The sequence below is a fragment of the Olea europaea genome, unplaced genomic scaffold, assembly GCF_002742605.1.
Source record: "Olea europaea var. sylvestris unplaced genomic scaffold, O_europaea_v1 scaffold2011, whole genome shotgun sequence".
Classification (NCBI taxonomy): domain Eukaryota; kingdom Viridiplantae; phylum Streptophyta; class Magnoliopsida; order Lamiales; family Oleaceae; genus Olea; species Olea europaea.
The window spans coordinates 64,831-90,241 of record NW_019237996.1 but is presented as its reverse complement, the minus strand read 5'-3'; the positions used below and the strand labels follow the sequence as shown (position 1 = coordinate 90,241).

The 25,411-nt window shown below is 35.7% G+C and overlaps 5 protein-coding genes across 9 annotated transcripts; 2 read left to right on the top strand and 3 right to left on the bottom strand.

Annotated features, from left to right (window-relative positions):
- Positions 1 to 723: 723 nt before the first annotated feature.
- LOC111379629 (R3H domain-containing protein 4-like) lies at positions 724 to 4,055 on the bottom strand. 2 transcript variants are annotated; one of them, XM_023003045.1, is made up of 7 exons: positions 3,897 to 4,055; positions 3,628 to 3,698; positions 2,872 to 2,980; positions 2,299 to 2,381; positions 1,686 to 1,844; positions 1,433 to 1,534; positions 724 to 1,198 (listed from the first exon to the last, which is right to left on the bottom strand). In XM_023003045.1, the coding sequence occupies exons 1-7, from the start codon at positions 3,967 to 3,969 to the stop codon at positions 1,046 to 1,048; spliced, it is 750 nt and encodes a 249-aa protein (XP_022858813.1). In that variant the 5' UTR covers positions 3,970 to 4,055; the 3' UTR covers positions 724 to 1,045. The 2 variants fall into 2 exon arrangements, with proteins under 2 accessions (XP_022858813.1, XP_022858814.1); XM_023003046.1 differs by lacking the exon at positions 3,628 to 3,698 and having other exon boundaries at positions 3,897 to 4,042.
- A 2,103-nt stretch (positions 4,056 to 6,158) lies between these two features.
- Positions 6,159 to 9,722, top strand: LOC111379633 (transcription factor bHLH66-like). 2 transcript variants are annotated; one of them, XM_023003054.1, is made up of 8 exons: positions 6,159 to 6,321; positions 7,101 to 7,401; positions 7,615 to 7,650; positions 7,839 to 7,967; positions 8,060 to 8,125; positions 8,646 to 8,711; positions 9,158 to 9,217; positions 9,344 to 9,722. In XM_023003054.1, exons 2-8 carry the CDS (start codon positions 7,102 to 7,104, stop codon positions 9,509 to 9,511), a joined length of 825 nt encoding a protein of 274 aa, XP_022858822.1. In that variant the 5' UTR covers positions 6,159 to 6,321; position 7,101; the 3' UTR covers positions 9,512 to 9,722. The 2 variants fall into 2 exon arrangements, with proteins under 2 accessions (XP_022858822.1, XP_022858821.1); XM_023003053.1 differs by having other exon boundaries at positions 7,615 to 7,692.
- Positions 9,723 to 10,489: 767 nt separating this feature from the next.
- On the bottom strand, positions 10,490 to 11,262 carry LOC111379623. Its single transcript, XM_023003039.1, has 2 exons — positions 11,192 to 11,262; positions 10,490 to 10,961 (listed from the first exon to the last, which is right to left on the bottom strand). The coding sequence occupies exons 1-2, from the start codon at positions 11,260 to 11,262 to the stop codon at positions 10,490 to 10,492; spliced, it is 543 nt and encodes a 180-aa protein (XP_022858807.1).
- A 1,971-nt stretch (positions 11,263 to 13,233) lies between these two features.
- Positions 13,234 to 13,820, bottom strand: LOC111379622 (the record flags this gene model as incomplete). The annotated part of the gene is made up of 1 exon (XM_023003038.1): positions 13,234 to 13,820. A coding segment is annotated over one exon (495 nt), but the record flags the coding sequence as incomplete, so codon positions are not given.
- Positions 13,821 to 16,323: 2,503 nt separating this feature from the next.
- LOC111379627 (DUF21 domain-containing protein At4g14240-like) lies at positions 16,324 to 21,324 on the top strand. 3 transcript variants are annotated; one of them, XM_023003042.1, is made up of 11 exons: positions 16,324 to 16,443; positions 16,534 to 16,647; positions 17,079 to 17,162; positions 17,311 to 17,382; positions 17,656 to 17,723; positions 17,910 to 17,997; positions 18,102 to 18,175; positions 18,263 to 18,596; positions 19,070 to 19,116; positions 19,207 to 19,291; positions 20,710 to 21,324. In XM_023003042.1, exons 1-11 carry the CDS (start codon positions 16,342 to 16,344, stop codon positions 20,752 to 20,754), a joined length of 1,113 nt encoding a protein of 370 aa, XP_022858810.1. In that variant the 5' UTR covers positions 16,324 to 16,341; the 3' UTR covers positions 20,755 to 21,324. The 3 variants fall into 3 exon arrangements, with proteins under 3 accessions (XP_022858810.1, XP_022858809.1, XP_022858811.1); XM_023003041.1 differs by lacking the exon at positions 20,710 to 21,324 and adding an exon at positions 20,079 to 20,399; XM_023003043.1 differs by lacking the exon at positions 20,710 to 21,324 and adding an exon at positions 20,079 to 20,399 and having other exon boundaries at positions 16,330 to 16,438.
- The last annotated feature ends 4,087 nt before the right edge of the window (positions 21,325 to 25,411 follow it).

Below are 25,411 nucleotides of genomic sequence, written 5' to 3'. Positions count from 1 at the left end.
ACCATTAGAATTCCAGCATATATAGAGGTTTATGTAAAGCAATATGTAAATTTTAGATTGTAAAGTGTGCAAACTTTTAATGGTAAACTGTGGAGAAAAATATAGGTTAAAGATCATGCAGCAATTGTTCCCTCTATATACTTGCTTTTCTCTTCTTTGTGGTCGTGACTCATGAAAAAGAGGACGAATTAGAGCATCCAAAATAATTTCTTGTTCTCTTTGCGGTTTGAACATAGCAGAATATTGTGGGTGTGGTAAAATGGAGGTAACATTTTTCGATGATACTCAATGGTTTAGGTGAGCGAGAAATTTTATATAATTGTAACAATTATTCATAGAGTGGAATATTTCTATCTTCGGTGGTGTTTAATTTTCTGCATCTATTTTATTTTGTGGCTTTCTTAATATTTCTATGAATGAGGATCCCGTGGGCAAATCAAGGAGTAGGTCCTGTAATTATAATTCTTCTACCAGGACAATTTTTTATCTTGTCAAATTGTGGCTCTACTTCTGCGACTGATTATCTAATTAAACGACATCCCCAACGACGCCCTGTAAACTTAGACATCAACTGTTGAATCTATGTCATATTGTGAAATTACGCATCATTAAAATAAACACGATATATAAGAGAGAAACATTGTTTATGGTCAAAAGATTGCAAATCCCTCACTTTAGTCCTAGCCTTATTTCTAATCGATACTAAAAAAGTCACAACAGAACTAGAATACAAGGACAATCATTAAAAGATATCGATCGGTTAAACGATCATTATACGAATTACAAGAAATTCTGAAACTAGCCTGAAAGTTCAAACCTCATAAGCCCGTAAAGAAACGAGACGCGACAAACATTCTAAATTTAGGGATAATGAGGTATTATTTCAATTTTCAAGAGTCAAATGGCAAAGTTGCCAAACTTTTACATCCATTTGAGTAAATTAAGATAATGCACAGAGGCTGTTCTAATAGTACATTGATTGAATAAGTTAAGATTATGCACAGGTTGTTCTAATGGTACATTCTTTGAATTATAGCAAAATGAATCACCAAACCCCTTCTTTCGCCATCTTTAGAAAGTTGCAGAGAGTGATGTTAGGAAGATCGGCCACGCTAGCTTTCTTCTTGCATATCCTAGTCATCTTCAAGGAGTTGGGACACTCAAATTGGGTGAATGTCGTCGAAAGCAAATTATAGAACTGTCGGAAAGGCAATTTCGTTAGGCATTTGAAAAAATCAAAACCTTATCCACTATAACCATTTCAAAAACATTTATTTCCCACTTTGATCAATATAAAAGTTATCTACTTTTAAACCTACTTATAAGTCAACCTTTTAAGCTCAGATAACAAACTGAGAATGTTGGCAGAAATGATCAGTTGCTTTCCTTGGGGCTGGGGTTTAACATTGAAAAGCTGAATTAGAATATGTACCTCACAAACGCCATGAAGTAGTAACCGATGGAAAGGATCTTGAACTTGTAGCACAAGAACGTCTCCATCCCGACTTTCCCTGATGAACGATCGTACACGTTCCTGACAAAAGTGTTACCAATATTACTACGGAACAAACTGAGAGCAATTTACAAGGAAAACAAATTCATTATTTAACCAGATCATATTCATGCTTTCCCGACATTTATTTCATAATTGTGAGAAGCACTTTCTTGAAATAAATTTCAAGTACCTCATAGCTATTAATTAATTCTGAAAGAAAGGAACGACGAAGTGCATTTCTAGTTCTACAATCAACCCTATGCCATGCAGTCAGTACTGCAACTTTATCAGCATCTAGATGGCTTCTCTGCTCTCCAGACGAGTCTTCAAGGGACTCTATAATGGAATCCTAGCAAAATTAAACAAAGATCTGAGAGAACATAAGCATCCTCATGCCATATGCCAAATTCTGAAAGCAATGTAGATTCCTACACGTTAATTTTATATATCATACGACAAAATAAAGTTCTGAAAGACCAAAAAGCACTTATTAGTTCCTCAAGATAGGCATGTTTTAGCTTCTTTATCAACCATCTGCATCGACAAGAATTTTCCACTCAATTGAAAAATAAACTTTTCAAGAATCAATTTTGACTCTCTGTTAACCTTCATCAAAGTGAAGATGTCCATTTATAAACTAAACATTCTAAAGGAAATGCTGCAGTAGGGATGCAACAATGGGATGGTGAAATATCACAATCTATTATTAGCAGTTCGATAAAAAAATTCAGCTTTTAGCTTAAGTAAATTCAGAAAATAATTTTTTGACGGTATGGTGCTTTACTAAACAAGAAAGAGAGAACCTGCTTGTCCATGTCTATATTCCTGAACTTGTCCCACTCTCCGACATTTGTCATGCAAAATGGTGAAAGTGGCACATCACCACCTGTAAAACTAAAACAAATCAAATATGGATAGCTGACACAGAAAATTATAGAAAGCCCGACTGTTAAGGGCTATTCACTGGTGCAGATAGTTGTACAGGTACACACTCAAGTACACGAGAATAAGACTTTCATTTAAGATAAACAGCCGTCCATATTGTCATTCATATGATGGCTTATTGACTGAGTAATAAAAGAATTGTTCGCAATCCAAAAATTATATATTGGCTAAAAGATATCTAAAATGCTTTCCTTCTCAGTTTATTTTAAGAGAGTCTCAAACTCTGAAAGCGTAACTTTCTTTAGTTTACACAATATTAGAAGCCCCCTCTAAGCCTTGTGTTTTACTTTGATATGAAAAAAGTTAAGTCTGAAATTCGATCAAGTTCATAGTCTTTTCTAAAGTCATGAGTGTATTTCGACCATATCTTGTTTGTTTCGATATTTGAATGTGAGGCAGGGGAAATAATGTCTTTTTAAAACACAACTCACCCCATGGCGGTGGAGCAAACAATCCTCTGATTTCATCAGCATTCAAAGGGGGAACAAGCTCCATTAACAAACGATCATTTAGCCATCTACGAGATTTCCTGTTGCTGACCTGCAGCCAGAAATTTAAAATCAGAGCTACAATTAATTATTTTAAGGATGGAATGCTTGGTGGTTATGATAATTTCACATAGTCCGAAAGAAACTTGTTTTTGTAAGGGTAACAATATTTCAATAGAGGGGTAGATCAAATAATTTGGCCTCTTGCGGTTGCTAAGATCCAAATGGATCTTCCGACAAGGCTTGGGTTGATTTTGTTGTTGACTTAAAATTAGGCCCATTTGACTAGACTTTTAAAAAGTTAAAAGCTGCTTTCAAATCAACCATGCTATATGTACATCGTGGTTGAAATCAAAGTTTACACTCTTCCATATGACTACATCTACACCATTGAATTTGACCACAGCCATAACATCAATGTCTGGATTTCTTCCACACAGGAGGGGATGTCAAGGAGAATGTACAACTAGCATAATTCCTTTTGAATATGTATGGATAGTTTTTAAAAAGTGTTTCGTTTTGGCTAGAAATTTTTTTAGAAAGCTCCTTTACGATAAGTAATCATTTTTACAAAACAGAAAGTGCAACACAAGTCAATACAATCAATATTACGGATTTGACAGCTAACAGTCTTAAATCCTGGATTTTTTTTTTTTTTTTATCAAGCTCTTCTGAAAATAGAGAAAATTGGGAAATTACTTTTCCTGTCAAGCTCTCGAGAAATTCAATCTTTTTCTCAATCTCTGTTTCCTGTGGTTTAACATTTTTACCTGCAACCATTTTCTAGCTAGAATTCATTGGCTTTTACAAAAAATATTGGCATTAAAATAACCAAAACACCCTGAAAAATTAACAGCATAAAACACAAAACTGAACAGAAAATAGTGTAAAGAATAAAACAACATAGGCAGAAAGAATTACAGTGATCTACTAACATAAATCAATTGTTCCGAAAAGAAAATTTGAACCTTTGGAATTGTGAAATAGAGACGAGAACACAAGAAGATCTTGCTCTGTCTGCAAAATACCAGAATTTTCCATGCTCAATTGAGTAAATGTAGGTTTTTCTGTGGACTTTGAGTTCTGAGATTATAGAGAGAGAGGTGTGTTGGAAATCTGAAAATGAAGTTGGGAAGAAAACGACTATATAAACTGGAAAACGTGTAGGGCAAGGGAATATTCTATTTTGGAGGTACGACATCGTATCGTATGAGTTTAAGGTTACTTATAAACATCAATTATCTGAAGTAAATTGGGTCACGTTTTCGGATATTGGTTAACGAAAAGTCTAAAACAGGCTAGAAGCAATTTTTAATTAAGAGAACTGCACCTCGGTCCTTAAGATTTTCAAATGTGCAAATGATTCCTGAGACTCCCAATTTTTGGCACATTAAAAAATCCGTTAATGTAAAGTTTGAAATTTGATCATTTATAAGAATGGCAAAATCGAGATTCTACATTTTTTCTCATAAAAGCAATTAAACAACGATGACAATAAAATAAAATAAAATTCGAGCAACGATGGCTCCAAGTTTTTTTTCAACAATTGTGACTGGAATTTCGTGGTCAACATATGCAATTTCTCCTTCCCATTCACTGTATAACAATCTGAAAATCTATTAAAGTTGGAAGAGAAGCGCCACTAGATAGAACAGAAAGAAACAAAATAGTTCAAAAAATATATTTTTATTGTCATCGAACCCACTGTACCCTACCAAAGATCCACATGCCATGCGCCACTCAAGCACTGCTGCCACCATTGCCACCAAAATCGAGATGAAAGATTGGTCTTATATTACACATGGTTTGAGCGAAAACTCGAGAGATTTCTTCCTCTTTGGTTTTCACATCAACTAGAGGAGAGATCCTTCAACCTCATTTTTCCAAATCGCATTAGTTTATTTCCATTATGGTTTTGGTGGTAACAATGGCATGGTGGAACAAGTGGTGATTTTAGCTGGTGGGGGTGATGTGAAGAGGAGTGGTGGTGCGTTATGGAAAGGAGTGATAGTGGCAATGGGCAAAGGTGTGATTGCATTATGGAGGTGGTTAATTGTCATAGGATGAGCTTGAGAAATATGAAATGTTTTCCATTTTTAAGTTCTTTTAAGTGAGAAAAAAAGTAGAATTCTAGTTTTACCTTAAAATTTGTCAAATTCCAATCAAACTTTAAATTAACAAATTTCGGATGAACCGTCCAAATGTCCTTTAACTGCTTATTTTTCTCGAAGTTAGGGACTGTCAACTGTGCCACCAAAAATGGAAGGTTTGGGACTCATTTACACTTTTTTGAAAACATTAGAGACTCCAAGTACAATTTTCACTTTTAAATTTTATATATTTTAAATTACCTTTGACATTAACCTTGAGGAAAAATCTTTGTACTTTTTCAAAGGTTAGGACCTATATGCAATTTTTTCTAATAATGCTACTTATACATAAGTAACTACATAATGATTTACAGGTGTTAAAAAGAAAGTGGAGATTTTTTTTTTAAATTGGTTAAAGAAATTATGACTCAATCATATATCACCACATCATGTGTATATAAATTATTATGTAAGCGCCCCCCAGGGTACATCCAAGTTGGCGAAACAATCACATTGGGGGCTCTGAAACCAAGTGTGGGGAGTTCGATTTCTGGTGGGAACCTTTGATCCAATAAATGAGGAATTATTGGTGGATTAATCACCATGGAGGAGGCTTCCTTTGGGGAAGGAGTAAAAGTCATGTGAGAACCTGGGAACCAATAAGGGCACATCCTGCGATTTACCTCCCTGAGCAGCTGAGGGGCCGGAGGTTCAGAGACGAGGATATAGTCTGGCGCAAGCTGGGACACCTTGTTAAAAAAAAAAAAAAAAATTATTATGTAAGCATATTATGTAATTATAGCATGATCAATTAAAATTAATGCATAAGCCCCGTTTGGTACTTTTTTTTTCAAAATATATTTTTCTCTCTCTTCTTTTCAATCACGCATTCTTTATTAAAATAATATTACACGTAAATAAAAAAAATTTCATTATTTTTTAACCACATATTTTCCATCAATTTACTATTCAAAAATGTATTTTTACATAAAAATATTTTCCAAACACCCTCGTAATGTTCCTTTTCCTTTTTATTATGAAAGGACGAATTGTTAATTAAACACACAGGTTAAGGATGTCCGAGAACAATTAAAGATGTTTTGTTTCTATTTTATTTAAGGGGAAATTTTGGCTGTGTCTGCACTACAGTCGTACGTGCCTACGCCCTGAGCTTATAATAGCAGCAGTGTACCTCACTCACCCTTCCACTCCCACCCCGACCCCCACCCCCTTTCCATCTCCTTCTTCTTCATTTTTAATACCGTTCCGTGTAAATCAAAAACCCTAGAGAGATAAGCTGTTGGTAATAATTTCTCTTCTGTTCCTCCGTTTATTTTTACGAACTAACGCATGCAGAAAAACGTCTGTCTATTTTTTTATTTTATTTATTTTGTTTAAAAAGTTGGTTATCTATTGATATAAATAAATTTATGATTAAATTTGTTACTATTTTAATCCTTTGTGTATACTTTCTCTTTTTATTACTGTTTTAGGCGTGTCTTTAGGAGAGTTTTACTTCTACTAACGTGGATTTTTGTATAAACGTGAGTTAATGGTCGCTTCCAATCCTCCAGTGCCAAAATTGATAGATTACTGAATGTTGATATTTGAGTTTCACTACTCAATCAAATGAACGAGTATGGCAGTCAAATTAGCTTGTTTTATTTGATACTTTGTTTTAGAACATTGGTGGTCATGTGTGATTGAACACTATCGTCATAATTTGTTCCTGTAAGCAAAGTTCATAAGCAATGCTCATCTCTTCCCTGTTATTAATCACATGTTATAGGTAAACTTTGGATTTTTAGCTTATTGTTATCTATATCCCATTGTTTTGAAATTGAATTATCAATATGGATATGCCGAGTTCTACTAAATCTTCGTCATAAACTTTGGAAATATTTCGTTCATGCTTTTTGGTACTTTTATAATGAGATTCATTTGGAATCACTGGTGGTTGAGTGGTAGTGATTGTCTAGAGTTCTTTGTGTGTTTTCTGATTGTCTTAGAAATCCATATTCCCATAAATAATTGGCCATCCCAAGTTTGAAAATTTGTTTTTGCGATAATTCTGTCGAGCAGCATGGAAGAACAGGATTGTGAAGATGCTTTGCGGTTAGTGCCATTGACCTTTAGTGGGCTAACAAATGATGTTTCAATCATAGTCAGCAATGGTGATGCGTATCAGCATAGTATCGTTAAAGCTGGGAGTAGTGGGATTCATAATATCCCTGTCCCTATACCTCAATGGATAAACTGCCGAACTCCTCGAAATTATGTCGAATTTCTCGCAGAGAAAGGGTTCCCTGAAATCCAGAAAGGTGTATCCTATGACATTTCTGCAGAAGCATCTAATTTTGGAAATATCTATCCTTCTCAAGTGGTAAGTAGGCAGAACCATCTATACATGAAGCTCAAATGCTATTTATGAATTTGTGGACCCATGAGATGAGATTATATATTAGAAGTTGCAAATTCAAATGTCAATTCTTCCATATTTCCTGCAATAATTCCTGGATTATCTCATATCTAATGACATGGATGAAAAAGAAAACCACATTGACAAGGGATTTAATTTTATTCTCTGCTTCAACAGGAAGAATATTCAAGGCTGCAGGGTGAGTGGGCTCAGGTAATGGATTTCACAGGTGCTGAGCATCAGCTTGGTGTTCAGGTCAATTGTAATCATTGTTTGTTATGATATATAAATATTCATTCTGCAAGATTGTTTCATCCCAAAGTCATGCAATGTATACAAGTGTTTTGGATTTGTGATGATCACTTAACACCAATATCTTGCCATGATATCATGATATGCAGAAACAAGCTTGGAATGAAGAATATAGTAATGTTTCTCAAGCCAATTCAGGGTTGGGTGCTGCTGCAGCAAATTATTCTTCTGAAAATCGTCGTAAAATATCAAGACAGAGAGCTTATGCTTCTGATCGTGTAAGCATTAGTCGTTCAATTAATTGTAATGGGACAAAATTGAGGTCCTTAACACTGAGCTGCTAGCTGATGAAGTACCCTATTCCTTTCAGTGTCGCAGATTGAGGATTTCAGAGAGGATTGATGCGTTGCAGGAATTGCTGCCACATTCTAGAGAGGTAATTTAAGTGGATGTGTGGTGTAGCTTAAAAAAAAAAAAATCCTTACTGGAAAGCAAAATGTCTCCAAAGGTCCTTTCTTTCATTTTAAGTTAAATGATAGGTATGCTTTTGAGGTAAAAACTGTTCCCCTTGGATATATATCAACTTTCCAACTGTGGCTGACATGGTGCTTCCATTTGCTGAAATTGTTAGATTTTGACGTTTTCCTTTTAAGTTAGAAGTCCGGGACAGAATATCAAAGTGTTCTGCCTGCTGGGATTTGTGATAGACATGGTACTTCATTACATGGACATTGTCAGATTTTTAGTATCCCTTTAACTTAGACAAAATTTACCACAGATATGTCACTCGATTGAATATTAACTGGTTCTGCCAGCTGACACAAACAGTGAACTACAAAATACATTGTTCTGGTTTCATGTCAACCAATTTTGTCAAAATTAGTCATAATAAATAATCTTATAAAATTTAAGAGATCGTCTGAATTAAAAATGATTTGTGGGTTGTTGTGTTTCAGGGTGGTAAAGCATCTGTGCTGGATGATATCGTTGACCATATCAAATATTTGCAATTTCAAGTGAAGGTATTTTTTTTGGTCCACAGGATGTTCTTTGACTTGCATAAATTATGGAAAAGAGAACAGATGACAAGTTTTCCAAGATCAGATAGATTTTAGTTTCATGAATTTCTTTTTTGATGCATTAGTTTGTACTTGGAAAATCACTCTTTCACGTATCTTAACGTGAGTAAAATGATCTCTTGTATATCCTATATTTCAGTAGAATATAGCACGATGGATGTCAGAAAGCACCGACAAAGGGTTTATTCTATAACTAGATGTGTTGAAATTAGTTTAACTTAGAAGGCAGCAGGATTTGATGCTGCCAAAATTTGCTTATTGTAATGCTTTCTGCATTGACATGATCTGTTTATATGGCTATTCTGATGGTTTTCTAGCAATCTTGTAATTTTGAATCTTTATTCCTAGTCAATCACTAGGCTGATTTTTTTAGATATTTGATTGTGCAGGATTTGAGTCGAAGCAGACTGGGAAGTGAATCAACTTCTAGTCCTTTTATATTCCTCGAGGTACTAGAAATCGAGAATAAATAGTTAACCAGATTGCTTATAAGCCACTTCATTGCTCTAAAAGCAACTATTTTCTATGTACTCTGGCATCTTATAAGGATTTGTTATATTATTTCCTTTTTATAGGGATATGGCCATTACTTCATTCATGAGCAGATGATCCACGAGCCTCTTGAAGAGATGATGGGAAAGTTGTTTGAGGTCAATCCCTCAGCAGCCACCGAACTATTGCATAGCAGGGGACTTTATGTGATGCCCATGGCTTTTGCAGAAGGGTTCCACAAACCCGCATAGATTCTGCACGTCTAAGTCAGTTGTATGCTTTTATATTTACGATCTAATTTCAGCATCTTTTACCTGACATTACAGGTAAAGGTTTTGGATATATATGTGCAAACAAAATCAGAATCATGCCTCTTTCTTCATGTCTTTATATCCTACAAACTTACTAATATGTTTGGCTATACAAATAACTTTAGTTTGAATACAAATTGGTTGTTGGAAGATGTAATGCTTTGCATCTCAATTGTTTTAACTTTGTTCCCTTAACTTTCTGTATTGTTCCTGAAATCCATACATATTTTATATTTGGTTCATGAGCAGGGATGGCAATCGGGCTCGTTGGCTCGGGCCGCTCGTGGCTGAGCTCGGAAAAAGCTCAAGCCGGCTCGGCTCGAGGCTCGGAGCCTCCAAGCCTCATTTTTTAGAGTTGGCTTCAGCCGGGCCGGCCCGTATTATTTGAATAAAAAAAATAAAAAAAAAAGACAGGAGAAATCTTGGCAGCTAAACTGCCTTAACTAGCAACTTCATAAGGCAGCCATATCAAGCTGCCAATTGGCAGCAGGTCTGCTGCTGGTTAGGCAGCTAATCGGCAGCTAAAATAGCTACCACACAGGCAGCAAGAGGTATTAAAAAAAAAAAATAAAAAAAATCCAGAAATCGAGCTTGGCTCGGTAAAGCCCTAGCCAAAAGCTCAGGTCGAGCCTTAATTTTCAAGCTCGGCCCGGTTCGGGCCAAAAAAAGCCCACCTTCTCGAGCCGAGCTCGAGCCAAAAATTTTGGTTCGCAAGTCGGTTCAACTCGATTCGTTGACATCCCTATTCATGAGGATAATTACAATAGAATTCCTAGAGGTAACGGGAGGAGGTTGATTTCTTCTACAAAGTATATGTAGACGGAAGTTAAGTGAACAAACTTGAAATGAACTTTAAAAAGTTAAAACACACACACACACAATAAATCACAGGAGGTAACTTCTTCTCCCTGGTAAAAGTCAGACCATAACCCAACTCGACCCGCAGTGGAAAGTCACATTACATGATTCATCAACGATGACTGTGTAATTGTGCACAGGCCTACAAAGGAACGGATGCAAGTGCTCAAGCAGAACACAAACACGAACACTGTCAAGTTCTCTTAACCATCGGCAACAATTATGTTCACCACGTGCTTTCTCATGTCCGTCCCTCATGTGTCTGTGTCCATGCTTGTGCCGATGCCTACGACTTGAGCCATCGGACGGAGAAGACGATGTCAGATGGGTGGGTGGAGGGAGTGGAGTGAATGGCAGTGTTGCACAGGCATGATTTACTAATGCATATTGGGAAGCACACAGTGGATGAGGATTAATTGGCAATCGATGTGGCCTTGGCACCCACTTGCTTTCTGTCCCAGGATAGAGTACAAGTACAGCACAGAGTATAAATTTAAGGGGGATGTCTCTGTTAATGATTGTCCAATTTTCACTAAAAATGCCGTAAAAATAGAGTCAGCTACTAAATATTCTCTTCCTGCACCGTCTTGTATAACAGTTCGTTCATAAGCTTTACGTGTTGCATATTTAGGTCATTTTTAGGTTGCTGTAATGAACTAAAAAGAGAGAGATTAGGCCTCAAGTATCCATCATTCACTTTCTGTGAAGCAATCTTGTTTGGTCTATTTAGTTGTCCTCAAGTTTTGTATTGCAATACCACACTTATAAGAGGAACTGAAAGGCCTGACTAAATGCTTCTCCAAAAGATTCTTTAAACATGAAATACTTTCCATTTTAAAGAGTCAACTCTTAAAATCATGATCTGATGAACTCTTTAAATTTACAATTTAATTTAGAGAGTGGGTTTGACTGCATTCAAAGTGTTTTAATTTTCAATGTAGGAAAATAATAAAATAATTTAGAAAAAAAGTTAGTTAAAATAAAGATAGAAAAATAATAAATATTTTTTGAAAGTAGTAAAATTAAGTGTCAAATATAAAGAGTTTGATGGAATACTTTAAAATTTTAACTCTCTAAACTTATGCTCTCCAAATAATATATTATACTCTTTAAAAATTTCTAAAAGCACATATGACTATACTTCAAAAAAAAAAAAAAAAAAAAAAGAGAACAGATGACAAGTTTTCCAAGATCAGATAGATTTTAGTTTCATGAATTTCTTTTTTGATGCATTAGTTTGTACTTGGAAAATCACTCTTTCACGTATCTTAACGTGAGTAAAATGATCTCTTGTATATCCTATATTTCAGTAGAATATAGCACGATGGATGTCAGAAAGCACCGACAAAGGGTTTATTCTATAACTAGATGTGTTGAAATTAGTTTAACTTAGAAGGCAGCAGGATTTGATGCTGCCAAAATTTGCTTATTGTAATGCTTTCTGCATTGACATGATCTGTTTATATGGCTATTCTGATGGTTTTCTAGCAATCTTGTAATTTTGAATCTTTATTCCTAGTCAATCACTAGGCTGATTTTTTTAGATATTTGATTGTGCAGGATTTGAGTCGAAGCAGACTGGGAAGTGAATCAACTTCTAGTCCTTTTATATTCCTCGAGGTACTAGAAATCGAGAATAAATAGTTAACCAGATTGCTTATAAGCCACTTCATTGCTCTAAAAGCAACTATTTTCTATGTACTCTGGCATCTTATAAGGATTTGTTATATTATTTCCTTTTTATAGGGATATGGCCATTACTTCATTCATGAGCAGATGATCCACGAGCCTCTTGAAGAGATGATGGGAAAGTTGTTTGAGGTCAATCCCTCAGCAGCCACCGAACTATTGCATAGCAGGGGACTTTATGTGATGCCCATGGCTTTTGCAGAAGGGTTCCACAAACCCGCATAGATTCTGCACGTCTAAGTCAGTTGTATGCTTTTATATTTACGATCTAATTTCAGCATCTTTTACCTGACATTACAGGTAAAGGTTTTGGATATATATGTGCAAACAAAATCAGAATCATGCCTCTTTCTTCATGTCTTTATATCCTGCAAACTTACTAATATGTTTGGCTATACAAATAACTTTAGTTTGAATACAAATTGGTTGTTGGAAGATGTAATGCTTTGTATCTCAATTGTTTTAACTTTGTTCCCTTAACTTTCTGTATTGTTCCTGAAATCCATACATATTTTATATTTGGTTCATGAGCAGGGATGGCAATCGGGCTCGTTGGCTCGGGCCGCTCGTGGCTCAGCTCGGAAAAAGCTCAAGCCGGCTCGGCTCGAGGCTCGGAGCCTCCAAGCCTCATTTTTTAGAGTTGGCTTCAGTCGGGCCGGCCCGTATTATTTGAATAAAAAAAATAAAAAAAAAAGACAGGAGAAATCTTGGCAGCTAAACTGCCTTAACTAGCAACTTCATAAGGCAGCCATATCAAGCTGCCAATTGGCAGCAGGTCTGCTGCTGGTTAGGCAGCTAATCTGCAGCTAAAATAGCTACCACACAGGCAGCAAGAGGTATTAAAAAAAAAAAAAAAAAATCCAGAAATCGAGCTTGGCTCGGTAAAGCCCTAGCCAAAAGCTCAGGTCGAGCCTTAATTTTCAAGCTCGGCCCGGTTCGGGCCAAAAAAAGCCCACCTTAGAAAAGCTCGAGCCGAGCTCGAGCCAAAAATTTTGGTTCGCAAGTCGGTTCAACTCGATTCGTTGACATCCCTATTCATGAGGATAATTACAATAGAATTCCTAGAGGTAACGGGAGGAGGTTGATTTCTTCTACAAAGTATATGTAGACGGAAGTTAAGTGAACAAACTTGAAATGAACTTTAAAAAGTTAAAACACACACACACACAATAAATCACAGGAGGTAACTTCTTCTCCCTGGTAAAAGTCAGACCATAACCCAACTCGACCCGCAGTGGAAAGTCACATTACATGATTCATCAACGATGACTGTGTAATTGTGCACAGGCCTACAAAGGAACGGATGCAAGTGCTCAAGCAGAACACAAACACGAACACTGTCAAGTTCTCTTAACCATCGGCAACAATTATGTTCACCACGTGCTTTCTCATGTCCGTCCCTCATGTGTCTGTGTCCATGCTTGTGCCGATGCCTACGACTTGAGCCATCGGACGGAGAAGACGATGTCAGATGGGTGGGTGGAGGGAGTGGAGTGAATGGCAGTGTTGCACAGGCATGATTTACTAATGCATATTGGGAAGCACACAGTGGATGAGGATTAATTGGCAATCGATGTGGCCTTGGCACCCACTTGCTTTCTGTCCCAGGATAGAGTACAAGTACAGCACAGAGTATAAATTTAAGGGGGATGTCTCTGTTAATGATTGTCCAATTTTCACTAAAAATGCCGTAAAAATAGAGTCAGCTACTAAATATTCTCTTCCTGCACCGTCTTGTATAACAGTTCGTTCATAAGCTTTACGTGTTGCATATTTAGGTCATTTTTAGGTTGCTGTAATGAACTAAAAAGAGAGAGATTAGGCCTCAAGTATCCATCATTCACTTTCTGTGAAGCAATCTTGTTTGGTCTATTTAGTTGTCCTCAAGTTTTGTATTGCAATACCACACTTATAAGAGGAACTGAAAGGCCTGACTAAATGCTTCTCCAAAAAGTCAACAATTAATTTCAACAACAAATTTTATGGGTCCCACAGCTTTTTAATTATACATTTTATTAACTTATAGCAAAATTTGCTAAAAATCTGATTTTAATTCCCATCAAGTAGGGACTAAGTCATGCACTATGTACACCAACCTATTCTAGAAGAGGTGCATCAGCATGTGTTTTCAAATTCATTCCTTGTGAAATGCGATTTTAGTTCCAAGAGATAGATTAATATATATGTTATGAGCATAAATAATTTGATAAAATGCATATGTCACATTTTCCTTTGTTAGGGAACACTTTTTTCTTGAAATAAACCGAAAATATGTTGACACAATTAACTACATAACTCAATACTTCATATCAATTAAAGTGATATTTATGTCATTTTCAAGGATTTTATTGCTTAAATTTAATTAATATTTATTAACGGATTTCTTTGACCTTTACATTTCATGACCCCTCTACTTTTATTTTACTAAATTTCTGATCTATCTGTGTATTGGTGTCTATCTTATATATTTCAACGTACGATTGCATAAAAGTCAACTTTTAACAAACTAAATACCCAGGGGCGGAGCTAGGATTTTAATTCAGTGCGGAAAAAATTTTTCGACGTCGAATGTCGAGGTTTTGGTCATGAATTTAATGACGATAAAAAAAAAATAATAGTACAACAATACTAAAAACGACATAATTTATATATTACATTTGTTCCTTGCGAGTTTTAATACTCTATGCGAACCAGAACCACGACACCTCGACAGGGACGAATTCTCTCACTCACAGACAAATGGTTGGATGATTCAAATGAATGAATGGGTTTGGATCAATTGAATGTTGAGGGAATGGGTCTAATAGGACTTCTCTTTCTAAATTGAATAGGAAGTGGGTTAATTAAAAAAAAAAATTGCCCAAAATTCCAGTGCGGGCATCTGCCCGCACTGGACATGTTGTGGCTCCGCCCAAGTAAATATCCATTTTTTCATCAAAATGAGTTTTGTAATAGTGAATTTTTGAAAAATGCGTAATTAAAAAGTAGGAAAAAAAATTTGGGTTTACATTAAAAATATTTTACTATGAGAATATGTGGTTGAAAATGAGTTTTAAAATATCAAACCAGGGCCAAATATAGTACAATTCTTTGACCAGTTAAGTCCTGTAAGAGAACTAGAGAAGGGGCTGGACAACTCAGCTTGAGTCACCTTTGATGTGAGAATTCGTTAATTTTTCTTGAGAATGTGTTGGTAGTAAGGAAAAGGAAAGTACCAAGTATATGTACTTTTATCACATTTTTTCCTTGGGTTGGACTCCCTTTATATAAAGTGATTATGAGAAAAGTTAAAGTGCAAAAGAGATGATTATGAGCACGTGGAACAAGTGTCCTAGGATCTTTTGGATTTTCACGCTAGAATGAAGGAGAATGTGAAGATTTGATTAATGATCAGAGGCATTTTTTGGGGTAAATGTTGTTTAATACGATTATATAACAAAACACCCTTGCATGAATCTTTGATTGTGCTAAACTATACTGGTCACATTGGCAAAAAGAATACTTTCTATTTAAGTCGATTGAAAAAAAAAAATAAAAATAAATCTATAGACCTACACACAAATCGATGATGATGAAATGATATTTGTAGATAGTTATGAGATAACCTACTTTTAGTCAAAATAAGTCTTGCAAGTGTCATTAGCATGTAATATTCATTCTATTGACCCATGAGGTCAATTTGAACTAGCATCATAATTATATATTCTCAAGTTAGGATGTTAGATTGAACGGTGGAGTTGACCATCGTGGCAAAGGACGGAGACAGTGGATACAAACATGTTTGAGATAGAAAATCGAACAATACTAAATAATATTTAAAAAATAGACATAGAACTAAATTTTTTTCCGTTATCCGTTAAGACTATGTACCAAATACGTACAAAAATCACAAAAGACAGATAAAATTGAATTCTGTTTATAAATAAATATGAGGAGTATCCACTGCCTCCGTCCTTTGCCACGATGGTCAACTCCACCGTNAGCGTTTTTCTTATTAGTTATTTCATTTTATGCAGATTAGTAACATTTGTCATATAATTTTGAAAGTATTAAAAAGGAAAAAAAAAAAAATAATAATAATAATAAAATGAAGTTGAGTTCAAGTTTCAACTTTTGGGATTTTTAAATACGAACAACTAGTTAAAGTATGAATGTTATCCTGTGAAATGCTATCCTGAGATATTCGAATTATGCATACGGTATTTGAAAATTTTCTTGAATTGATGAAATGCTCTCTGCAGGCTCTTCCAATATATCTAGATAAGCTGTTTCACCCTGTAGTTGCCGTCATTCTCTCAGTGACTTTTGTTCTAGCTTTCGGTGAGGTACAGTTTTCATATATGGTTTTAACCATATGTGGTGTTATGTTAAACTGTGATTGACATCTTGTTTTAATTGTGGCTATTGGCGAATAGATCATCCCACAAGCAATATGTTCTAAATATGGGCTTGCTGTGAGTGCAAATTTCTTGTGGCTTGTGCGCATCTTGATGATAATTTGTTATCCTATTGCTTACCCTATTGGAAAGGTAAAGTTTACACAGAAAGTGGATTTTTTCGTTATTATATTGCCGATTGTGATATATAGGATGCTCTGATTTTTAGTTAGGTGCACTAAAGTCAACTGAGAGTTTAAAAATAAGATTTCCTGGAGATTATTTGTTGGAATGCTTGGAGTCTAATTATATTGTACACTTATCCCTCGACTGTAGATCAATCTAGTTTCTTACATTATAAATAGGAGACAGAGCGGCACGAGGAAAAATTAGTAATTCTCCTTATTCATTATAGCGAAAAATCTTTAGCGGTGAGCTATCGTAACATTTATATTGATGGTGAATCCCTATAAATATTAGTGTTTTTCTATTTTTTCGTCATTTCATTTCTGCTATCAGGATAGGGAATTAGGTTTTAATCCATCACATAACCAAGCTTGGATATTCTACTTCACGTGTTTCAGATTCTGGATTCCATCTTGGGCCACAATGATGCTTTGTTTAGGCGACCTCAGTTGAAAGCACTTGTTTCTATCCACAGCCAGGAGGTATTCCAGAGTTATAAGTGAATAGATATAAACATAATGCATGTTCACAGTTTATAAAACTGGGGCATATCTCGACAAGTGGAATATATATCTGGTGCTTATTTTATTTTGTTATATAATGCAATGTATTGTTCATCTTATATCATAGGCTGGGAAAGGAGGTGAACTCACTCATGATGAGACTACTATCATAAGTGGAGCATTAGATTTAACTGAAAAGGTAAGTGGGGTTGCAGAAATATCACGTGGCATAGTTTCTTTGCTTTATAACACACTCTTTAGCAATTTGGCCATCTCATTTGACCATGTATTAATGCCACTATGCACCGTTGGCGAGGAAGTTAAATAGAAATACTTTCTTTCATTATTTTCCCTCAAGGAAATAAGTTTTAAAATCAATAACCCATAATTTTACACTTTGATACGAGACATCTTCATTTATTAGCTTTACCTTAAATTGTTGTCCCTATGAGATTGTTTCAAATATGTGCAGACTGCAGAGGAGGCTATGACCCCTATTGAATCAACTTTCTCGCTAGATGTCAATTCAAAATTGGACTGGTGAGTTTGATGTTGAATTAGTTTCCGTGCTTCTCAAGTTATATTTATGCTGTGAGAATTACTTTTGAAAGGCTATTTATTTCATTTTCTGCCTTAGGTCAACATTCTTTGCTCATGTATTAGTAGAAATTTAAATTGTGTGGAGATATATAAAAATGTTTTTCTAATAAATGTCCTACTATTCAGGGAAGCAATTGGGAAAATCCTTGCTCGTGGACATAGTCGCATTCCTGTCTATTCAGGAAATCCAAAGAACATTATTGGACTTCTATTGGTCTGTGTGTAACTCCAGGAATTATTGAACATTCGTCAGTTTATCTGATTTTAGTAACTGAAGAATTTATTGTCAGTAATATCATTTGCCTTCTCTGGAAATAGGTAAAGAGTCTTCTTACTGTACGGGCAGAAACAGAGACCCCAGTTAGTGCTGTTTCAATCCGAAAAATCCCTAGGTTTGTTTGTCTCTTTAAAATGTTATCTTTTACTACCTTTCCTGTTTTTATTATTCCATCACATATTTTTCTCCTTTTCTATTTTAGGGTACCGGCAAATATGCCCTTGTATGATATTCTCAACGAGTTTCAGAAAGGAAGCAGTCACATGGCAGCTGTCGTGAAAGTGCGAGAGAAAGAGAAAATGCATAATTCTTCTGTTGATCCCGGGAAAATTGGAGAAAACAATTTTACCAATGGCCATTCGCAATTGACTATTCCGTTGCTGAACAAGCATGATGGTAAATTAAATAATGTTGTGATCAACATTGAGAAGGCGTCGAAAGATAGTTTGCAAGACAAGGATCTGTTGAAGGATATTGAAGATGGAGAAGTTATTGGCATTATCACTTTGGAAGATGTATTTGAAGAACTTCTTCAAGTAACCTCTTGTGTTTCATGTTATTCATATTTCCTATTACAACTGATTGATATTGCATCCAGTTGGGCCTATAAATTGTCTGTTATAACAAGCTTGGAACGTGTTTGGCTAAGCTGGTGAATAAGTAAAACTAACTTCCTCCTTTTTTTTTTTTGGGAATTTCATACAAGTTACTTTTTAGTTTCAAACATGCTTAAATATTTATTTTTCCTACTTTTAAGTGAAAGGAAAATGAAAAAAGAAAGGGGAGTTGCTTATTTTAAAAGTAACGCTCACAGTTTTGTTACGATAATTAACTTATTTCAGATGTAATCAATAAGAAGTTACTTATTTTAAACTTCACTAATTTACTTATAAACAAACTCTTTAAGCTTTAGCCAAATGTGCTCTTAATACCCTCTTCTAATCTGAGAACGTTCATTCTTCCCTCTCTCCCTTTTAAAGTTTTGACCGATTGCTGTCCATGGATACAGGAGGAAATTGTTGACGAGACAGATGTATATGTCGATGTACATAAAAGGTGTTGAGTACGAGCATTTCCTAATTATATTAGCACTCACTCTACCTGATTCATTTATTATTCTTACAAGATTATTTGTGATCATTGTAGAATACGTGTGGCTGCTACTGCTGCTGCTTCATATGTTGCTCGAGCACCTTCGAACCGTAGGCTGTCTGGTCAAAAGCCATCATCAGTAAGTTTTTCAGCATTTCCTCTATAGCCTTCTACTTCCCAGTGTCCCTCGTTAACCACAAACATTGCAAGAAAAAAGGCACTTCTATGTCTTAATGAGAAATCTACACATATAATGATTGGCTATGAGAAAAATGAAAAATGATTTTTTCTATGATCAAGGTTACCAGGTTCTTTTGCTTCTCGGAGAAAATGAAAAATATGAATTAGTAATATAATTGAAAAAGGGTAAAGTGCAATTCCATCCTCAGGTAATTTAGGAATTGCTGGTAAATAAGCTTGGTCTACCTTATCACAAGGTTTAAGCTTGCCCTATTTTGATTGAATATTATAATTATCGGTGACTTAATTTTATCAGAACATTTTCTGAAATACCCTAGACCATTTTAAGCCTTCTTATAAATCCACTTTCATCACAGTAAAACATATACCAAATTAAAAGCTTTTTACCATCATCTTAAAGTCGACGAGGTCACAAAAATAGAGTTCATGTGCAGAGAAAAATGTCTGGTTATAATCACCAGACTTTACTCGTACACGGAATGATTTGCTATTTGTTAATCTAGATATCTCTTACTTTGTAGAATAACTGCACTAGACCTTTCTATGAGCTTTTGAAATAGTAAAAGTGCATTGTGAAAGAAACTGACGACTTTGGATGTGCACGGGAAATGGAATTATTCTCTAGTTTCGATACTTGCAGTTCTAGAATTCTAGCGAAAGTATGCTGTATCCACAACAAGATTTACTTGTCTCTTATTTTGCATGTACTCTTGGCATTTTGACAGGGAGGCCAAAATAAGCAAGGACTAATACCAAAGAAGTTCAATATAACGTAACAAGACAATCAAACTAAAACATATTTTGGCTAGTATAGATGTGTTTCTGTAAGGCCTGTATAGTGACAATAATATAGATTTCCAGTGTATTTTGCCCTTTGGTGATCTATCAGCTGTAATTTCTTATCACTGTCTGTACGTGTTTCAAGAGGTTGTACATATGTATAATGGAGAAGCATCCCACTGCTAGTTTTGTTAACCTCGGGCGAGGAAGTATACTTTTGTGCATAACGAGCATTTACTGTATAGGATTTGTGCATATACATTTTACCGACGTGTGTCGGAATTTGAAAGTTGGTTTTTGTAGAAGATCCAGAGGGGTCTCTCTTACGGATTTCCATTTTCCTTCGTTAAAAATGCAAAACTAGAAGAAAATTTTTTCCCTCAAAACATTTTGCGTTTTCCTTAAAAACTTCAAAAACACAGGCTGTTGCCCAAAATTATACGAGGATTAACTCTATGAATGTTTTAAGTTTTAGAGTACCTCAATCTATCCTCTGTCGCTATCATATATGTGTAGCTTGGTGGCAGTACTGTTCGATACTGTGTATCAAAACAGGTTCATGGTCTATATTTGAAGGTCAATCATGCGAGCAGAGAAGCAGAACCGTACATCTCCATATGATATAAAGGCGTGCCCTATGCTCCTTGATATGCTTCGAACAACGTTGAGTCGACCGGAGTTTCGAACTTCTTCGAGATGAAATCGAGCTTGGTTTCATGTCGCACCCGCTGCAGTTGCAGTGTGTTATTGGGTTTATCAGAACGGAAATCTTTTGGCTATGGAATGAAGAATTCTGAACATTATTCGGATTTATATAAGGTATGGGCACAAAGTCAAGATATGGAGATGGGAGGGAATGTGCAGTGAAGGAGAAGTTGTTATTTGTCCCCTGATCCTACCCTACTGGAAAATGACTTGGTATCATCTGTTGACATGTTTGATACAATGAATTATGGAAAATTGATAAAATGATGAACAAACATCTCACGTGTCTTTTCAATCGTATCATTCTTATTAGTGCAGAACTGGTCATGAGGGCATCTCCATTGTGAACTCTAAATCATCGAACTGTACCGTTTATGGGTATAAAGTTACTCCAATGCAATATTATACTTTGTATCATTTTGAGTCAACACTATTCACTTTGCACTACACCAAAATGGTGCAAAGTGGTGAAAGTCTATTTTGCCATTTTCTTCTCCTTTTTCAAATAATTGATGAAGGGTTGTTGTGTCATTTGTGCTATATATTTTTTAATACTATAAATTATTATTATTATTATTACTTGCATTTAAAATATATTTAAAATGTAAAAATAATAATTAATAAATTAATTAAAAGAAGAAAAAATAATTAAAATATAATAAACACGATTATTTATTAAAATTAACACGAAATATATTAAACGACATACATACGATAATTTAATTTTATTTAAACAAAATGATATATATATGAATTCCGAGAATTAAATTGTAAAATTTTTGCGACTTCATAATATCGTAATATCCAAATTCGAAATGTATTATACTATTTTTTGATGGCCTGATTTAATATTTTTGTTGTTATAATATTTTTACTAATTGTACTATATATTTTTATTTTTATTAATGAATTTAATTGTTTCTGTAATTTAACGTAGTTATTTATTTAGTAATTTATGTATTTATAAAATAATTAAATAAATAATATTTCAAATAAATAAATTATAAAGAATAAAAAAAATGGAAGAAAATGGTTAAACACTGTTCAAGTGTAACTTTTGGTGTAATAGTTGGAGATAAATTTTAGTTTGGTATAAAATTTGGTGCGACGCTGGAGATATTCTGAGATTTCGAGCGTCAGATGTGAAATCTTAGAGAGTATCAAACAAAATTAAAAAAAAAAAAATCCTATTATAAAAGAAAGTTCTTCAAATTAAATAATTTAATATAATTATTTACTAATTATATATCTACATGCCCCTATGCAACATACACACTCTTAGAGACGGTCTACCCATCAGTTAGTTTTCTTGTGTCCCATTATTTTATTGTTGCCATAAAAATCTCGAAAGTGTTTAGACTGATGGAGTTTGATAAGATGAAGAAAGAAAATAAATCGAGATGTTCGTTTTTTGTTATATCTAATCCTATCTAATTCATCGTCCCAAATGTGTCAAGATAACATTCAACGCATGAATAACTTATATTTCGAAGTAACATCATTTTTACATTATAGTATACATAATAATGTACAGATAGATGATATGATAAAAAGAAGGATTAATCCTATCTAATTCATCGTCCCAAATGTGTCAAGATAACATTCAACGCATGAATAACTTATATTTCGAAGTAACATCATTTTTACATTATAGTATACATGTAGTGTACAGATAGATGATATGATAAAAAGAAGGATTACAATAATTAAGTTTCTTTTCTTTTCGTCTCTCTCTCTTTCATATCATCTATATATATGTTATTATATAATAATGTACAAATAGCATTATTTTACATCATGGTGTACATAATAGTGTACAGATAGATGATATGAAAGAAAGAAAGATTACAATAATTGAGTTTCTTTTCTTTTCGCCTCTTTCTCTCTTTCATTTCATCTATATGTATATTATTATATAATAATGTACAGATAGTATTATTCTTAAAGCAGACATAACTTGAATAAACGAAGTTCAGGTATAATTGTATAGAGCGCGTGACATCTGTCTCGGGCCATGGACCCGTACCATGAAGAGTCCAATATCAAGGGCCCATCCCCCACGTGCTCACCTGTCCTAATGTTGCATTTTAGAGCAACATTTGAAGGCTCCTAACCTTATCTGAATATGATATTTGGTCCATTTGAAGTACTATCATCAAGTAACATAATATGCGAACCCCACAATTGTACCTAGATGCAAATAATTTAGTCGTTGAAGAAAATTTGAAGGTAGCCATGGCAAAGAAACAGATTTTATCTCTAACAATTAGATACTGGATCGAATACCATAACATTATAAACAAGAAATCAACAGTAAGCATTTTTTGGCGAACATTTATCGAATGACAAGCAATATAACTCCATAAACCGCAAACAGAAATAGCGAGGAAAAAAATGAATTCTTCATAGAAAACAACAGTGGTTCACAAGAAAATGAATTCTTCAGCTCAAATCATTCTTATCTAGTTGGGAGGTAAGACTTCACAGTATAAAGGCAAGTTGTGAACAAAAGTGAAGCAGCAGAAGAAAATAGTGATTCAAATTTGAGAAATCATTCAACTGATTATGAGAACAAGTTATATTGTTACATATCCACACTTAAAAATCGACAGGGAGTAGTGAGCAGCTTAGGAGTTACATCTCCCTTTTACCTGCCTCGTATCTACTTTTCGTTTGGCAACTGTAAACAAAATGATAAATGCATATATACATTTGTTACACCCCTAACTGAAGCACCTCGGAAAGTCTACCACCACATCACGCGAGGTGTGGAACGCTCATCCGAAGTGACTTCACCAATGGAAACGATTTGCTATCACACTACGAGGCGTAGGTAATCCTGCAGGACTGACCGAAGTGCCCTCGCCCCCCTTGAATTCGAGGCGAAATTAACCCCGGGGACCTCGGCCAGAGGATCCGCCGCCGATTTAAGAATGAGATCTTTGTCAAAATCTTTTTTGCCCCTAAGGTTTAAAGTGATTTGACGTCTCCATGAGATTAGTTGATGTGACCTATCAACTTTATGTCAACTCAACTCGAAAGAAGTAACTACCCGCCCACTCTATAGACGCGGCTGACTGATGCCTATGAGCAGACGCCTCATACCGTTCAAATGTATACACGTGTCCCACATCCAATAGCTTTCCTCACCTATAAATATCCAAAGCTTGGCAAGAGGTATAGGTAATGAAACTCTTTCTATTTAGCACTCCATAGCAAGTAAACATATATTCCCCTCCCCACTATTTTGCACAACCTTGGTATTGTTTCAATCACCTGAGCCTAACTTGATCGTCGGAGTGTACACGACTGTCGTCACCCCCGCTGGTTCCGGCCGTGTGCATCTGACTGTGCGTTGATTGTGCTCAGGGAGGAATATGCGGAGTGACTATCAATTGGCCACGTGAATGGTCCAATTTTCGAGGTCAACAGATTGACGCCGTCTGTGGGAAACTTCCCATTCAAAGTTTTGCATTCTCCACCGGAGAAAACACCGAAAAACTAGTGACTTACCCTGAAAAGGGCACGTTCTTGAAAAAGAACAAAATCGAGTTATATCCCAAATTCTCATCACCCTTGAAAAAGGAGATAGAATGAATTCCAGCCATGAAGACGACAATCCCATGAGAGATGCCTCTGAAGAAGAGGTGCTTCATAACAATGTCACTCACCAGAGATCCCATCACCGGCGTTGCCGAGGTGCAAGAACAACCATGCTCACTGAAGGGATGGCTCAAATAGTAACGGGCATGAGAGACATCGCAGCTCAGAATATGACGATGATAAACTTCTCATGTAAGCCCAAAGTCATCAGGGCTATCAAATACCCCAAGGATCTTACCCAGTGCAGAAAGCCCCTGTATCTCGTTCCCGAGGTCATATGAGCCGGCACAGAGAACGCCCCCTCGAAAGAGAAGTGGGTGCAGAAGCCACATCCTATGTGCAAGGAAGCCAGCCAGCAGAACCATAGCTAGGGGACAATTTTCCTCAAGAATATGAGGAACAAAGGTCAGTAAGCGTCTTCGACCGAATAGGGTACGACCCTAGTAATAGGGCCCGCTCAGTGCGAAGATCAGTTCAGCAAGACCAGGAACAAGAACAGGCGCCTCCTCCTAGAAATAAGAGGGATAGAAGGAACCTAGTCGACTGGGGAAGCCGAGGAGAAGCACCTCAACCTCCCCAGGATATTCGAGATGATGAGAGTCAGATGGACCCTGTCGATCTTATGAAATCGATGATGATGATGATAATCTCCCTTTTTCAAGGAAGATCCGAAGCTTCCCAATGCCGGCGAACTTCATGCCCCCTAAGTTCCCTAAGTATGAAGGAAAGGGGGACCCGAAAAAGCACCTCACCAAGTACATAACGCAGATGAGCCTCAGGGGATCCTCGCCTGCTTCGAAATACAGAGCCTTCCACTTAACTCTGGGTGGAGCTGCCGAAGTGTGGTATAGCAGACTTCCTCCCCTGAGCATTAGGAGTTGGCCAAATTTGAAGAAGGCATTCTTAAACTAATACCTTTCACGCAGGGAATGAGAGGCCCCAGTGCAACGCCTGCAAGATATGAGGCAAG

What these genes read in the sequence shown, in the direction of transcription:
- LOC111379629 (XM_023003045.1), bottom strand. Translation starts at nt 3,969, where the DNA reads ATGGAAAATTCTGGTATTTTGCAGACAGAGCAAGATCTTCTTGTGTTC. An exon ending in TCTATTTCACAATTCCAAAG is followed by an intron (nt 3,699 to 3,896) that starts GTTCAAATTTTC and finishes AAATGGTTGCAG; the next exon opens with GTAAAAATGTTAAACCACAG. An exon ending in TACTTCATGGCGTTTGTGAG is followed by an intron (nt 1,199 to 1,432) that starts GTACATATTCTA and finishes CCTTTCCGACAG; the next exon opens with TTCTATAATTTGCTTTCGAC.
- LOC111379633 (XM_023003053.1), top strand. Translation starts at nt 7,102, where the DNA reads ATGGAAGAACAGGATTGTGAAGATGCTTTGCGGTTAGTGCCATTGACC. An exon ending in AGCATCAGCTTGGTGTTCAG is followed by an intron (nt 7,693 to 7,838) that starts GTCAATTGTAAT and finishes CATGATATGCAG; the next exon opens with AAACAAGCTTGGAATGAAGA. An exon ending in GAGCTTATGCTTCTGATCGT is followed by an intron (nt 7,968 to 8,059) that starts GTAAGCATTAGT and finishes TATTCCTTTCAG; the next exon opens with TGTCGCAGATTGAGGATTTC.
- LOC111379623 (XM_023003039.1), bottom strand. Translation starts at nt 11,262, where the DNA reads ATGGAAAGTATTTCATGTTTAAAGAATCTTTTGGAGAAGCATTTAGTC. An exon ending in CCTTTCAGTTCCTCTTATAA is followed by an intron (nt 10,962 to 11,191) that starts GTGTGGTATTGC and finishes CGGCATTTTTAG; the next exon opens with TGAAAATTGGACAATCATTA.
- LOC111379627 (XM_023003041.1), top strand. Translation starts at nt 16,342, where the DNA reads ATGAAATGCTCTCTGCAGGCTCTTCCAATATATCTAGATAAGCTGTTT. An exon ending in TTGCTTACCCTATTGGAAAG is followed by an intron (nt 16,648 to 17,078) that starts GTAAAGTTTACA and finishes CACGTGTTTCAG; the next exon opens with ATTCTGGATTCCATCTTGGG. An exon ending in GTCAATTCAAAATTGGACTG is followed by an intron (nt 17,724 to 17,909) that starts GTGAGTTTGATG and finishes CCTACTATTCAG; the next exon opens with GGAAGCAATTGGGAAAATCC.